We start from the raw sequence: 13940 nt of genomic DNA, 5'->3' as shown, positions 1-13940 counted from the left end.
TACACCGGACCAATGAACACTCCCGCTGATGCGTGATGCGCTGTGAGTTGGGCGGGGCTTAGTTTTGGCTCGGAGTCCGTTTTAAAACAGGAAACAATATGGCGGCCAACCGCCAACAAACATCATATTACAGCCTCACAGAACACGACAACATGTTCCTGACAACTCTTCAGGACAGAAACAGACAGTAAACAGAACCGCGGTCCATATTTGATCAGCAGCGCCTCGTTTTACAGTTGGATCAGTTTGTTTTAGTCAGCCGCTGTTTTCACAGTACAGACACAAAATGGCTGCTACTTCCGGTTCACGAGCTTTCACTAGTGCAGATTAGATCAGCAGATTGGGATCATGTAACTACACTGGCTGCATGAGATACACGTCCTTTTTTTACATTTTACATCTGTTCATAATTGTTCAATCACACTTTATAATTCATCAGCACCGACTTAGTTTAGACAGTTTGATCTCTGGAGATGTGACTTCCCTCCGTGTCTGTGGAGGCCTTCCTACAACAATCTGTGGTTGGTACAAAAGCCTGGAGAAAGTGTCCAGTCCCCAGAAATGTTCCCGTTTTCAACTGTGCGTTGAAAAGTACAGTGTGAATATTACATTGTGAAGCAGCGCCACACTGACGGACTGAGCCTGAGAGCCTACCTGCTGACGTCACACAGCGGTGTTATTTAGAGACGAAGCCACGCCCCTTCCGGGTTTCTTCACGGGACCTTGTGCTTTTACACTGCAAGTCCTGTACTCGCACCTTCAGCGTGTACTGCCCCTCTCCGCTGGCCACACATCCACGTGCACCCGCTGACATCGGGCTTTGAAATGAGAGTGAAACTGCATTTACACGGTCAACACGCTAAGTTCCGCCGCGCGAAGTGATGACGCGTTATCAACATCCGGTGGTGGCGCGTAAATAAGGAAGTAAATTCTGCTGCGGTCTGTTAATTATGTTTTATCAGTGACAGTGTTGGAGCCTCGTTCACGCCTGTGAAAATACCTGGATCACCGACCGAGCCGGCTGACTTGAATGAGGATAAACTCATTTAATGGCGCGGCTCTTCTAGACTTTCCAGGTGTTATTGGACCGAAAGGCTCAGATTCTGACAGTGAAACGGGTCATGTCTCAGGGGTGTGACGCTCAAAGTAATTAATCCACCGTTTTATAGACGCTTCTTTCACAGCAGGTCTGTTGTTGTTTTCTCTTCTGCTAACTGTTTCCGGCGCATTCGTGACGTGGATCTTGAACTACGCTCAGTGAACTACATCGTCTCACCAGAACCAGAACCAACATGGAGCCAACTGGGCTCAGAAACGGTCGTAAAACAAGGTGAACATCACAATAAATCTGCTCATACTGACAACTGCAGTTCTGGTTCTGGTTCAGTTCTGTGAGCTGCTGATATACAGGAGCAGCTCTACAGTGTTTCAGTGAGGAGACGACGTCACTAACGACTCTGTTGGCTGTGACGTCTTTATAATGACGTCACAGTCTGATGCCAAACATCATGTGTCTCTTCAGGAACATCAGATATAAAAACAGACAGGGAAAAGTTTAGTGCAACATCAATAATTTTACTTTTCATACTTAAAGTTAAACCTGAAGGTTTTATTACAGCCGTTAACATGGTCCAAATATGTGGAACCAGAACTGTCCCTGTTCTTCATTTCATAGATTATAACTTTGAGTATTTTAAGGATATATTGGTGCCAAGCTTTAAAAAAGTCTCGGTTGTTTACTTCAGAAATCACCTTAAAGAATGAGTGTGTGACACAGCTGAAGTATTCAGTGGTTTATTGAGCAGTAGCATCACATTAGTAACAGTGTGGAGTGAAGAAAGTCCTGAAGACTTCCTGCTCCTTCAGTCTGAACTCAGGACAGAAAAACTTCCAGGACACGTTTTTGAAATGATGCAGGAAGTTTTCAGCAGGTCTGAGGCTCCAAAAATCAATATTATCAATAAATACCTGTCAGTGAAAACGTGTTCTGTCGGTCCACTACAGTCTTCATCCATTAAAAATATGTCAACCTCAAACAGTTTTAAGACCGGCAGCGAACTGCTCCGTCCCGCTGGAACGTTTCTGTAAAATAAAGTGTCTGAAAACCCGGAGAGATAAAAGTAAACAGCAGCAGCTCCACGTCGAGTCCCTTTCTGAACGCAGCAGAGTCAACGCTTAAAAACACTCATCAAATCCTTCAGGAGGATTCATGTGCTCACATTTAACATATCTAGTGACAGGAAGTGACCTCAGACCTGAGTGTGACATCATCAGCTACTGACCTGAGTTATTCTGTAGTTTTTAAATCTGCGGTTATGAAGCAAACACGATGGAGTCTGAACAGGTGTGACAGGTGACCTCCTCCCTTCATGACATCATCACACCTGTTCACAGGTACGAGGGTGTCGTCCTTTGTAACGTCGCTCCGACAGTAACTGAATTCATTTGCTGTTCTGTAGGACTGTTAGCATGCTAACAGCAGTTAGCATCACACCAGTGTGTTTACTGTTATCTGGTGCTGAAAGTGTTATTTGATTAAAGGAGTAGTTCAACATTTCAGGAGATACATTTATCACTTCCTTGTGAGATGGAGTCAGGATGTAGTTAGCCTAGCTTAGCAGAAGTAGAGGGAAACAGCTAGCCTGGCTCTGTCCAACTGATTTGTGAGTTTTCTAATTAATTGATTAGTTGGATTCTGAAGCATTTCTAAAAATGATGTCACGGTTATTTTAAAGGAGCAGTTCACCCCAAATTAAAAAAGACTGGATTCTAAGTTTTTTGGTGAACTGTTCCTTTAAAGACTCATTTAAAAAATGATTGGAGAAAATAATCTGCAGATTAATTATAAAATCAGCTGCAGCTCCGGTTCGTAACACGTTTTCCAAACCACAGTAACTGAATTCATTTCCTGTCCTGTAAGATCGTTAGCATGCTAACAACAATTAGCATCACATCAGTGATTACTGTCATCCATTTGATTAAAGGAGTAGTTCAACATTTTAGGAAATACATTTATCACTTCCTTGTTAGATGGAGTCAGGGCGCCATTAGCCTAGCTTAGCATTATGACTGGAAGTAGAGGTAAACAGCTAGCCTGGCTCTTCAAATATAAACCTACTGACTGATAAGTGAGTTTTCTAATTAACTGATAATTTTTTTTGTTTTTTACTTTTTTCTGACATTTTAAAGGAGCAGTTCACCCCTAAAATAAAAATGAATTCTTGGTGAACTGTACCTTTAAAGACTAATTTAAAAAATGAATGCAGAAAATAATCTGCAGATTAACTGATAATAAAATCAGCTCCGGCTCGTAACACGTTTTCCAACCACAGTAACTGAACATGAAGTAAATGTGTACTTATACTACAGAATATACCACAGTCTGTTATCAGACATCAGCTGTCAGTCGACTGTTTGAAATGTTAAGGTGGCCCTTCAGACTGTTGCCATGGTAACACAGTTACAGTTACGCCATTCTGACGTCTATTCAACACTGTTCATCACGCCTCCTCCTCCTCTTCCTCCCTCCTCCTCCTCCTCCTCTCCGCCTCGGCTGAACTGCCGTCGGCTGAGCCTCTCAGGGTCGTGTGACGCCATGTCGCTGAAGTCCCTGAAGATGTCCTGAAACGTCTCGTCGTCTCCTGTAGAGACAGCAGGTTAAACATCAGTCCGCAGCTGTTTTTGATATCAGTCGCACTGATACCGGCGACGTGAACTCACCTGCAGCTCCAAACACTCCCTCTGAGTCTCTCATCTCCTCGTTCATCCTCGCCATCCGCAGTCTGAAACATTTCATCAACAATCAGCGACAGGAAGTGGAGCAGCAGAGCAGTAAAAAGGCTAGCTGTTTCCCCCTGATTCCAGTCTTTATGCTAAGCTAGGCTAACACACAGATATGAGACTGATTGAGACTCAATGACTCACAGTGTGACGATGTCAGCGTTGGCTGTTTCCACAGCGATGGCCAACGGGTCCTGTCCTCTCTCGTCTGCAGCATACTGATTGGCTCCTCTCTTCAACAGCAGACACACCTGTCTACAACAGCCAATGAGAAGCAGCGACGATTAACCAGGTGTATTTCAACAAGTCACTGTGTGTGTGTGTGTGTGTGTGTGTGTGTGTGTGTGTGTGTGTGTGTGTGAGATTACCCGGTGTGTCCAGCGGTGGCAGCAGCGTGCAGCGCTCCTCGTCCTCTCAGGTCTCGGTGGTTGACGTTCGCTCCGTTCAGCAGCAGGAACTCACAGGCCGACAGTGACCCCTGCAGGCGGGTCAGAGAATTACAACTCCAAGACCTTTTCAAGATTCAATTTATTGTCATTTCTGTGTTGTTGTTTACTTGCATACATAAAAAAGAAAATGCTGTTCCTCCCAGCTCAAGAAAACAAAAGACAGACACTAATAAATATGCAAATAAAAAACGTCTCTGAGGCGAGACGTCAACATCACAGTTTCAATTTCAGTATCTCTGTGTGCTCTCGTACCCCGACAGCAGCTCCTATCAGCGGCGTGCGTCCCTCCTCCTCGCCGATGCTCCCGTTCACCTCCGCCCCCTGGGCCAACGCTGATGCCATGGCAACCAGGTCTCCTGCCAACGCAGCGTGATACAGACGCCGCCCGAGGCCGTCCTTTTCACAACCTGAAACAGAACGAGGGCGCCGTTCAGACCGACCAGTCTCTGTGCTGAACCACGTCTCTGACTTTACTTTTGCTCACACAGGTGAGCTTCAGGTGACTTACGAGCTCCATCTGAGCTGCTGCTCTGCACAAATCTCTTCTCCACATATTTCTCTCTGATCCACGTCTCCTTCTCTGCCCTGAGGACAAAAACAAAACAGGAAGTTTCAGTCCGTCTTCAAGCATTTATTTCATGTTCTGTCCGTAAATTTACCGCAGGCTGTCGGCTCTGGGTTTGACTCGTCCTTCCTCTGAACATCTCGCCTCATAGATCTGGTTCATGACGTCATTTCCAAGCACACACAGCAGCTACACAGTCAGAAGAAGAAGGAGAAGAAGGAGAAGAAGGAGAAGGAGAAGAAGGAGAAGAAGAAGAAGAGAATCACTTTCATTTATAATTGAAATAATATTTCAAAACCATAACTTAATTGACTTCTGTGTGTGTGTGTGTGTGTGTGTGTGTGTGTGTGTGTGTGTGTGTGTGTTACCTTCAGCTGTTCAGCCTCCCATGAGTCCAGAGTGAGAGATCTCACCTTGGACAGGTGAACTCCGAGGCTCCTGGAAACACGATGATGTCACATCACATTAAACCAATCACATCACCCCTGTCATCACACCTATTGATGAGGTAATGGAGTATCACAGGTGTGTTGGGTTACCTGTGTATCCCGGAGCACTCGATGCACATGGTCACTCCCAGGTTGATGGAGGCCCAGCGAGGCTCCTCCTCCCCGCAGTCACAGCACCGGAGGTTCCCGGGGCCCCTGAGGGCCACGGCCAGCGCCGGACGCCTCTGAGCGGGGGGGCCGGGGGAGGAGTCTCCTCCACCACAGAGGGGGAGGGGGAGCTCTTTAGGCTGTAAACAGGAAGCAGGGATTGAGCTACAGTTAGCTTAGCTTAGCATAAAGACTGGAAACAAAGGGAAACAGTTAGCCTGGCTCCGTCTGAAGGAAACAAAATCCACCTGCCAGCAGCCGGGAAAGAAATGAAGAACACGTACTGAAGTTCACCTGCGTACACTTCATCTCAGAGGGAAACATACACAGTATACTGACCCAACAGCTGATACAGTACAGAAACAGTAAGTCCATTAATCAATGAGTTGATTTACAGAAAACTAAGTCTGTTTAATAACTGATCAGAACCATGAGGCGGTGCTGACGGTACCAGTGAACCTGCCTGTGTGAGCTGAGGCTCGTCTCTCTCTCTGTAGGCGAGGTCGATGCTGCCCTGCAGAGCGCTGAGCCAGGCCAGCTTCAACTGCTCCGAGTCCGCCTGCAGAGCACAGCATCTGACACACACACACACACACACACACACACACACACACACACACCATGGTTAGACCTGGTATCAACGGTTCTCTTAACCTGCCTGTTAGCAGCAGATGTTTTGAACCAGTCACCACAACATCACCAGACTCCCTTAACAAATGTGGTGATTTTAAGAGTTGTTGAGTTAAAACAAACTTTGTAACGTAGTGAAACTCTGTCTCTGACAGATTCTGAATCACTGTCTCCTCCTTGTAAATTCAGCATTAAATGAAAACAGTAAGTTGTGTGTTTCCTTGTAGAAAGTGTCAGTTTGTGGCAGCATGGCTGTACCAGCCTGTCTGCTTCTGTGTCTAAAGTGCTAAAGTCTGACCTGCCAACATTTAGCAGCTGTTTGAACACACTGTTTACACTGATTTCACCATTTACACTCAATTTATGAAAGAAGAAACATTTTATTGATCTAAACATGTCACATTTTACAAACACACTAACCAGTAACCAGTATAGGCGACTTCTTTGTCCCCAGACTCCCTTAACAAATGTGTCAGTTTAGTGAGTTGTTGAGTTGGAGACACTTTATAAACTGTGTGAAACTCTGTCTCTGACTGATTCTGACTGATTTGTTCCTTCTTGTAAATTCAGCAAATGTTCTGCATGAACTTCTTTCTGTCTTTGAGTAGAAACATCATGATCAGGTCTGGACAGCCTCAGACAACACAGCAAGATTTCTCAAAAGCCATTTAATCATTTTTTTATGTCTTAGTTTGTTGATATTCTACATTTTCTCTGTTGAGACTCAAACCAACAGTGAAAGTATCACAGCCTCATTTATCTTCATCCTCTGTGTTATAAAGCTCCATTAAAAACACATCAATCTAAACATGTTCAGTAGGAACCGGTCGGTTCTGACAGACGGGCTGACATGTTGTTGGTTCGGGTCTGAAGATGAGAGTTTAGTCTTACTTCTGAACAGACAGCAGCTCGAAGCAGAACCGCCGGTCGATGTTCTCCAGAGACTTGACAGCACACAGTCTGAGATCCTCAAACAGAACCATGTTCTCCTCCTGCAGCAGGAACACACGTCAGTGATCCAACATGTCGTCAGTCACACGTATGACAGAACATCCAAACGGTACCAGGACATTAACATTATGAGCTGTGACTCGATGAAGAGGCTCATTTTAAAATAAAGAGGTTGAGTTCAACTTTTTCTTTCAGCCTGGTTTTTAAAAATGATCAATAATTATCAGTGCAGACCGACATGAAACTTCACAATCTTGATTCACTTCTCAGTCATATCGTCTGGTTTTACATCCGTTATGAATAAACAAACAAAAAGATATTCATGATAAATAAAGTCGGCTGGCCCTCTCCTGTTCTGGACCACCAGCTGGCTCAGGGAACAAAAGAACCAGGAGGATTAATTAACCATAAAAATCAATGATTTGTTCCGACGGACTCAAACGCAACATGTCGAACATCAGCAGTCATCACGTCAGAGAAACGCTGAGTCGTACCTTGTGTGACTTCCTGTAGATGAGCTGGTTGTCTCTGATGGAGAACCAGCACCTGAAACAACATCAGGTGTTAAAATGAACACACACACACACACACACACAGACACACACACACACACACACAGATGAACTATGTGTACCTCTTCCAGGTTTTGGATTTCCTCCTGGAGCGTTTGAAGAGGTAACCCTGGATGATGTCATCACTGTCGGGACACGGGCTGACCATCGGCTCTCCTGAAGCATCCTTAACACACACACACACACACACTGGTTTTTGCTGATGTCACCGTCCTGTAGGACTGAGACGGGATAACATTTCCTGCTGGAGATTTGTTTTAAAACGTAGAAAACAACTAAAAAGCCCCAAAAAACAAAACAAACAAAAAGCTTTATAGTGTTGCAGAATCAGCTGTTAGCACTCTGATACTGAAGGAAACTTAAAAACATGATGTTTCTAAGGCAAGTTCTGCACATGTCTTTTGGGGTGATTTCTAAGCTGATTTATGGAGTCATCATCTCCTCCCTCCACGCTGATGACAGGCTAACATTTCCCTCTGTTTCCGATGAGGTCACAGAGATGAAGATGATGAAGAGTCCTCACCCTCTGCTGCACCAGCAGGTGAGTGTTCTCCAGGTCTTTTCTTTTAGCTGCACAGTCGGTGGATAACTGAGACAGCTGAGGACAGAAACAACACACAGTGAGGTCACAGAGCAGTGATCACTTTCATCGATCGTCAGGATCAGATGAAGTGGATTAATGGCAGAAAGAGGTCAGAGGTCAGGACCTGGGCTGCCATGGTCTTCATGGTGGGCTCCAGGTCCCTGAGCAGGTCGAAGCCTTGGTGGAAGAAGGTGAACTGAGCATGGACGAAGGAGAACACCTGAAGACACAGAGCCACACACACATCAGGACTGTGAACAACATGGCCGACAGTTTCACCATGTTCTCATCGTCATGCCCTCTGCCTCCAGTCTTTATGCTAAGCTAGGCTAAACACATCTAAACCATAAACTGTATAAATTAAGTGGGCGCAGCTCAGCGGTCTGAAAAATGAAGCCAATGCATCGGCAGGATGAGGTGTTTCTACAGCGCTGTGTACATTTAACTTGTTTACTTAAAAATATCTAAAATAGACTCAGAGGAATCAGCTGTTCATGTTTACCAATAAGTAAATATCAGCTGTTAGCACTTCCTGTTTGTGTTGCACTCATGTATTTACAGAAAACTATCACTGGATTACTTTAATACTGAAGAAAACTTAAAAACATGATTTTTCTAAGGCAAGTTCTGCACAAAAAGGCATGTTTTTTAAGGGATTTCTAAGCAGATTTATGGAGTCATGAACTCCATGTAGAGTTAGAAACAGTCAGATAGCAGGACAACAATGGAAACAAGAGAAAAAAGCAAGAAAAATACAGCAGAGGTCACCAAGAAACAGGAATTATGACAAGCTGCAGAGTCTAGACGTCTAATAAAAGATGGCAGAAGGCAGAACTATGATGAAAAAACAAGGGTGAGTATAACTGTGACTCTGGTTCTGGTTCTGTACTGAACACAATGACATGGGACTGAAATCTATCTTACTTTCAGACACAGAGAATAATGTTGTTCTCTAAATGTTGAACTTCTCCTTTAAACAACGACATCATTAAAGTCAGTAACAGTCGAACTCACTGAGTTTAAGACGTCGACTCTCTGCTGAGTCTTGAACGTGTTGAGCTGAAACAATAAAAGTGTCAGAACACGTCAGAACACGTCAGTGTCTGATGCTGAATGAATAAAAACGTGTGCTGGGCCTGCTGATGGCGGCCATGACGGCGGTCTGTGTGTGCACCTGCAGACAGTAGTCCAGGGCGAAGTGTTGGTAACATTTGCGCGTGGCGAGCAGCAGGTGACTCGCACGCTCGGCGTCTGCAGCTTTGTGGCGAGAAACCTGAGCGCTCTTCATCGCCGCCGTCTCCAGATCGTCCCCGATCCGGACAAACTCCCTCCTGGTCTCCAGGAGCTGGGGCAGGAACCTCAGAGACACATCATCATCGTCATCATCATCGTCATCATCATCACAAGCTTTTCATTGTTTCTGTCTGTTATCGTCTCTGTTCACTCATGTACATCTTTTTTCCTGTGTCAGAGGTAAAGTGATCAAATGTAACTGAGTACTCAAATACACCAAGTACAATTTTAAGGCACTTCTTTATATTTACTTAAGTATGACTGTGTGTACTTTTTACAACACTGCTGAGGTATAAATAATTGTGTGTGCGTGTGTGTGTGTGTGTGTGTGTGTGTGTGTGTGTGTGTGTGTGTGTGTGTGTTGGACCTACTGTGTGCACAGGTTGGTGAGCTGCTGGCTGATGGCTCTCTGAGTCTGATCGAACAACATCTGAGGACCAAAGACAGACACATGAACACAGGACATCTACAAGTAGCAATGTAAAGGTTCATCAGTTACATCCGGAGGTGAGAAGTAATGAAGTACAAATACTTCATTACTGTACTTCAGTACATGTCTCAGGTATCTGTACTGTACCTGAGTATCTCTGAGACTTTCCCTCTCTACATCTGAACACAAACATCTGAACTTTCTCCTCCTCACAGCTTCAAACAGCCTCGTTACTTTAGTTTGATGCATTTGAGGTGAATTATGGATTATTGTTATTTGGCGTCATCGCACGCCGCCTTCCCAACATCACAGACTGATGTCGACCTATCAGAGCACATCACGCACGGCAGACGCAGCGAGACGAGACAAAGACGTAAAAGACGTGAACAGACAGAGAGGGAGGCTGAATGGGGAGAAAAGGCGTGTTAGTGTCTCGTATCTGCAGAGAGTTTCTTATTTTCTCTCTTTGTTGCTGCTCGGACGCTTTACCAACCCAACATGTGGCTATTTGACGTCCTGGGAATGAGACTCAACAATCAACTATCTTTGTGGTGCGTTCAGGAACAGCTGGGACAAATCCTGCTGACTCTACCTTTAACTTTACTAGTCTCAGCCTCAGTGAACTCTTCTGACCTTTTCTTGACTAGAACAATTAACACAGAAAACAGGATGTGTGTGTGTGTGTGTGTGTGTGTGTGTGTGTGTGTGTGTGTGTGTGTGTGTGTGTACTCACAGTGTGGAAGCTGACCATCTCCTGCAGGCCCTGGTTGAACTGGTTCAGACAGTTCTGAAGGAAGGAAGCAGGAAGTGAGTGAGGAACATTACACAGGAAAACAAAACGCTGAGACATTCTGACGTCTTTGTTTAACTGCAGAGTGTGTGCAGCGTTCAGGGGGCATCGGCGTTTTCATAATCAACCAGCAGACCGACACTGACAGTCTCATTTGTGAGCAAGTTTGTGCTGTTGTCGTGGAAACGAGACGGACGAGCTTAAAATAACTTCTATATGATTATTACCAGCATTAGCATTATTATTAGCATTAACAGTATTATTAGCATTAGCAGTAGTATGAGCACTAGCATTATTAACAGCATTAGTGTTATTCTTAGCATTAGCGTCATGTAGCTCTTACGGTGACGACGCTGTCCTTCTTGTTGTACATGGAGAGTTCAGCCAGGCCGGTCAGGAACAGCTGATTGGCTGCACTGTACGCTTGTCCCGCCTCCACCATCTTTCCACACAGCTTCATCACCTGATTGGTCAGCGACACAGATTACAGACCAATAAGATCTCAGCAACATGTTTCCTCATTAACAAGGACAGCGTTTATAAGATGGAGAGCAAACATGTCCCAGCCACCGGGGGGCAGCAGTACTACAGTACTGCAGTACTACAGTACTACAGTTCAGAAGTACTACAGTACTACAGTTCAGAAGTACTACAGTACTACAGTACAGCAGTACAGCAGTACTACAGCTCAGAAGTGCTACAGTACAGCAGTACAGCAGTACTACAGTACTACAGTTCAGAAGTACTACAGTACTACAGTTAACAGTAATAGTAGCAGCAGTAGCGAGTGGCATTGTTAGTACTAGTAAGCAGTAACAGTATTAGTTGTAGTACTGGTGTGAGTAGTAGTAGTAACAGCTGTAGGTTGGGTGAAATGGTAGTCGTAGTAATAGTAGTAGAAGCAGTAAAAGTTGGAGTTGCAGTAGTAATACTGAGGCAGTAGTACAGTCGTAAAGTAATAGTAGCAGTGGTGGTGGCGCCAGTATTAGCAGTAAGTAGAAGGAGTAGTAAATGTAGTACATCATATTATAGCAGCAGGAGTAGTTTTCACAGTAATAGCAGTAACAGTAGTAACTGTGATAGAATTAATAGTGGTAGCAGTATTAATATTAGTAGTTGTAGTACTAAAGTAGTAGTAGTAGTATTTACAGCAGTAATAGTAGTAACAGTACAGTAGTAGTATTAGTAACAGCATCAATAGCAGTAGCAGTATTGACAGTATCAACACTAGTAGTAGTAGTAGTAGTGTAGGAGCCATATCAATTTTGCTTTATTTTATGCAATTTTGCCCCATGCCACAAGGGGGTTGTAGCTACTTGCTGTGTGGCTCAGTTGACCCGGTTTTGCAGAGTTAGACCATTTAACCTGGGGGAACCTAATCACAGGTGTTGCTGATTGGGAAGCAAACAGTTTTTCGACTGTGCCCAGGTGCCCTATGGGCTTATGAGTTTATGTACCTTAACTTGGTAAGCAATTCGGTTTGTTATTTTGGTTACATGTATTATGAGTTAACGTTATTGACGCTGTATGATACTGAATGTAAAAATAAACCTGCGAGATAATCGCATCACTGAGATTTCGTTTGTTACGTTCGAGCGCGCTGGGCGCACGTCTAAAACTAAAACAGCTATCAGCAACCAGTACTAGACTTCGTTTAGGACTTAGTCAGTACAAGTAGTATTGATAGTAGTAGTAGTAGTAGTAGTAGTATTGATAGTAGTAGTAGTAGTAGTAGTAGGGGTATTTACATTGGTAGAATAGATATATTAGTATGAGTAGTGGTAGGTGCAGTAGTAGTATTAACAGTTCAACTGTTCAAATAAAAGAAATAACATAAAAATAACATAACAGGAGTAGCAGTATTATTGACAGTAGTATTGACAGTAGTATTGACAGTAGTACTGACAGTAGTAGTACTGACAGTAGTAGTACTGACAGTAGTATTGACAGTAGTATTGACAGTAGTAGTACTGACAGTAGTAGTACTGACAGTAGTAGTACTGACAGTAGTATTGACAGTAGTAGTATTGACAGTAGTACTGACAGTAGTATTGACAGTAGTAGTATTGACAGTAGTACTGACAGTAGTAGTATTGACAGTAGTAGTACTGACAGTAGTACTGACAGTAGTATTGACAGTAGTAGTAGTAGTATGTGTACCTTGTCCAGCTGTGCCTCCAGAGCAGAAACATCTGTCTCAAACAGCTCGAGCTTCAGTCTGACAAAGTACATAAAACATCATCAGGACTTCTGCACATGCGCAGTTAGGAAATGGTGTTTTTGTGTGTGTGTGTGTGTGTGTGTGTGTGTGTGTGTGTGTGTGTGCTCACCTGAAGTCAGGTGAGTCTTTGACACACTCCTCAAAGTCCAGCAGCGAGTCCATGTTGTCTGCTAGCGGTTCTTGTCTTATTGTCACTGAGTCCACGTGTTGATAAAGTTTATTGAAGCGTCTTCATGCTGACGGTTAGCCTGTTAGCCTGTTAGCTCAGCAGCAGCAGCAGCGCTACATCAGCTGCTTGTCTCGTCCATCCAGCTCTCCTCTCCGGCTCTGATGATTCATGTCATCCCTCACATCAAACTCCGTCCACACTCCGGGAAAACTGCCGATAACCTTCTTCCACGAGCACAATCGATACTTTCACACACGGCGGATCGATCAGCCTCCATGCACGCGCGCCTGTCTGTCACGCACGTCCCCGCAGTTTGGATAAAACTGTCAATAAACCCGTGTTCGGTGTGTTTTCAGTGTAACAGCTGTGTGTGTGTTCAGTCTGCAGCCCGCTGCTGTTGCTAACCGACAACTTCCGCCAAACATCCGGGTTGGTTGGCTCAGAGCCAAACAGGAGAAACAGCGACACCCCGCGGTCAGGAGTGGTACTGCAGGTGGCGATAACTACCTCCACCTGTCTGTTTATTTACTTTACCTTTATGTAACCAGGAGAAATGTCTTACTGAGAATGTTCTACTAATATCAAATACTCTATTACATTAAAATATTACTTTTTAGTAACAAAACATAAAACAAAATGGCCCCTTTGAGATTCATACTGTATATATAATTATTGATGCATTTATGTTTTTATCGCGTTAACGTTGCAGCTGGTGACAGTGGAGCTGATTTTAATTACTTTATGTATTTCTGGGTATGTTGTGAATTAAACCCCAGGGATCAATAAGGTCGGATTGATTTTGGATCAATAATCTGAATCTGCAAAGTAACTCCAATGTCAAATAAATGTAATGTGGAGATGTAGTTGGGTAGAAGTACAATACCTCAAAATTGTGCAGTACATTTTTACAT

The 13940-nt window shown here is 44.1% G+C and overlaps 1 protein-coding gene across 2 annotated transcripts; it reads right to left on the bottom strand.

Moving 5' to 3' along the window:
* Nucleotides 1-1780: 1780 nt before the first annotated feature.
* Nucleotides 1781-13432, bottom strand: LOC311255593 (arf-GAP with coiled-coil, ANK repeat and PH domain-containing protein 2). Of its 2 annotated transcripts, XM_084350195.1 has the most exons (22): nucleotides 12970-13432; nucleotides 12800-12857; nucleotides 10983-11102; nucleotides 10583-10636; nucleotides 9791-9849; nucleotides 9301-9484; nucleotides 9141-9185; nucleotides 8251-8346; nucleotides 8067-8141; nucleotides 7606-7709; nucleotides 7466-7517; nucleotides 6912-7012; nucleotides 5854-5965; nucleotides 5334-5530; nucleotides 5163-5232; nucleotides 4889-4983; nucleotides 4738-4814; nucleotides 4482-4636; nucleotides 4149-4258; nucleotides 3925-4035; nucleotides 3721-3782; nucleotides 1781-3641 (listed from the first exon to the last, which is right to left on the bottom strand). In XM_084350195.1, exons 1-22 carry the CDS (start codon nucleotides 13020-13022, stop codon nucleotides 3484-3486), a joined length of 2148 nt encoding a protein of 715 aa, XP_084206321.1. In that variant the 5' UTR covers nucleotides 13023-13432; the 3' UTR covers nucleotides 1781-3483. The 2 variants fall into 2 exon arrangements, with proteins under 2 accessions (XP_084206321.1, XP_084206322.1); XM_084350196.1 differs by lacking the exon at nucleotides 12800-12857.
* Between the last annotated feature and the right edge of the window lie 508 nt (nucleotides 13433-13940).

This window comes from Pagrus pagrus (assembly GCF_965226575.1).
Source record: "Pagrus pagrus genome assembly, chromosome: 4".
In the NCBI taxonomy this organism is placed as follows: Eukaryota; Metazoa; Chordata; class Actinopteri; order Spariformes; family Sparidae; genus Pagrus; species Pagrus pagrus.
Note: the sequence above shows the minus strand (reverse complement) of the source record. Positions and strands in the feature narration are given on the sequence as shown.

Bases quoted from the DNA above. Each gene is read 5' to 3' on its own strand.
- LOC311255593 (XM_084350195.1), bottom strand. From the start codon at position 13,022: ATGGACTCGCTGCTGGACTTTGAGGAGTGTGTCAAAGACTCACCTGAC. The intron at 7,518-7,605 runs GTACACATAGTT...ATGTTGTTTCAG, and splicing joins AAATCCAAAACCTGGAAGAG to GTGCTGGTTCTCCATCAGAG. The intron at 5,966-6,911 runs GTAAGACTAAAC...TGTGTGTGTCAG, and splicing joins GAGCTGCTGTCTGTTCAGAA to ATGCTGTGCTCTGCAGGCGG.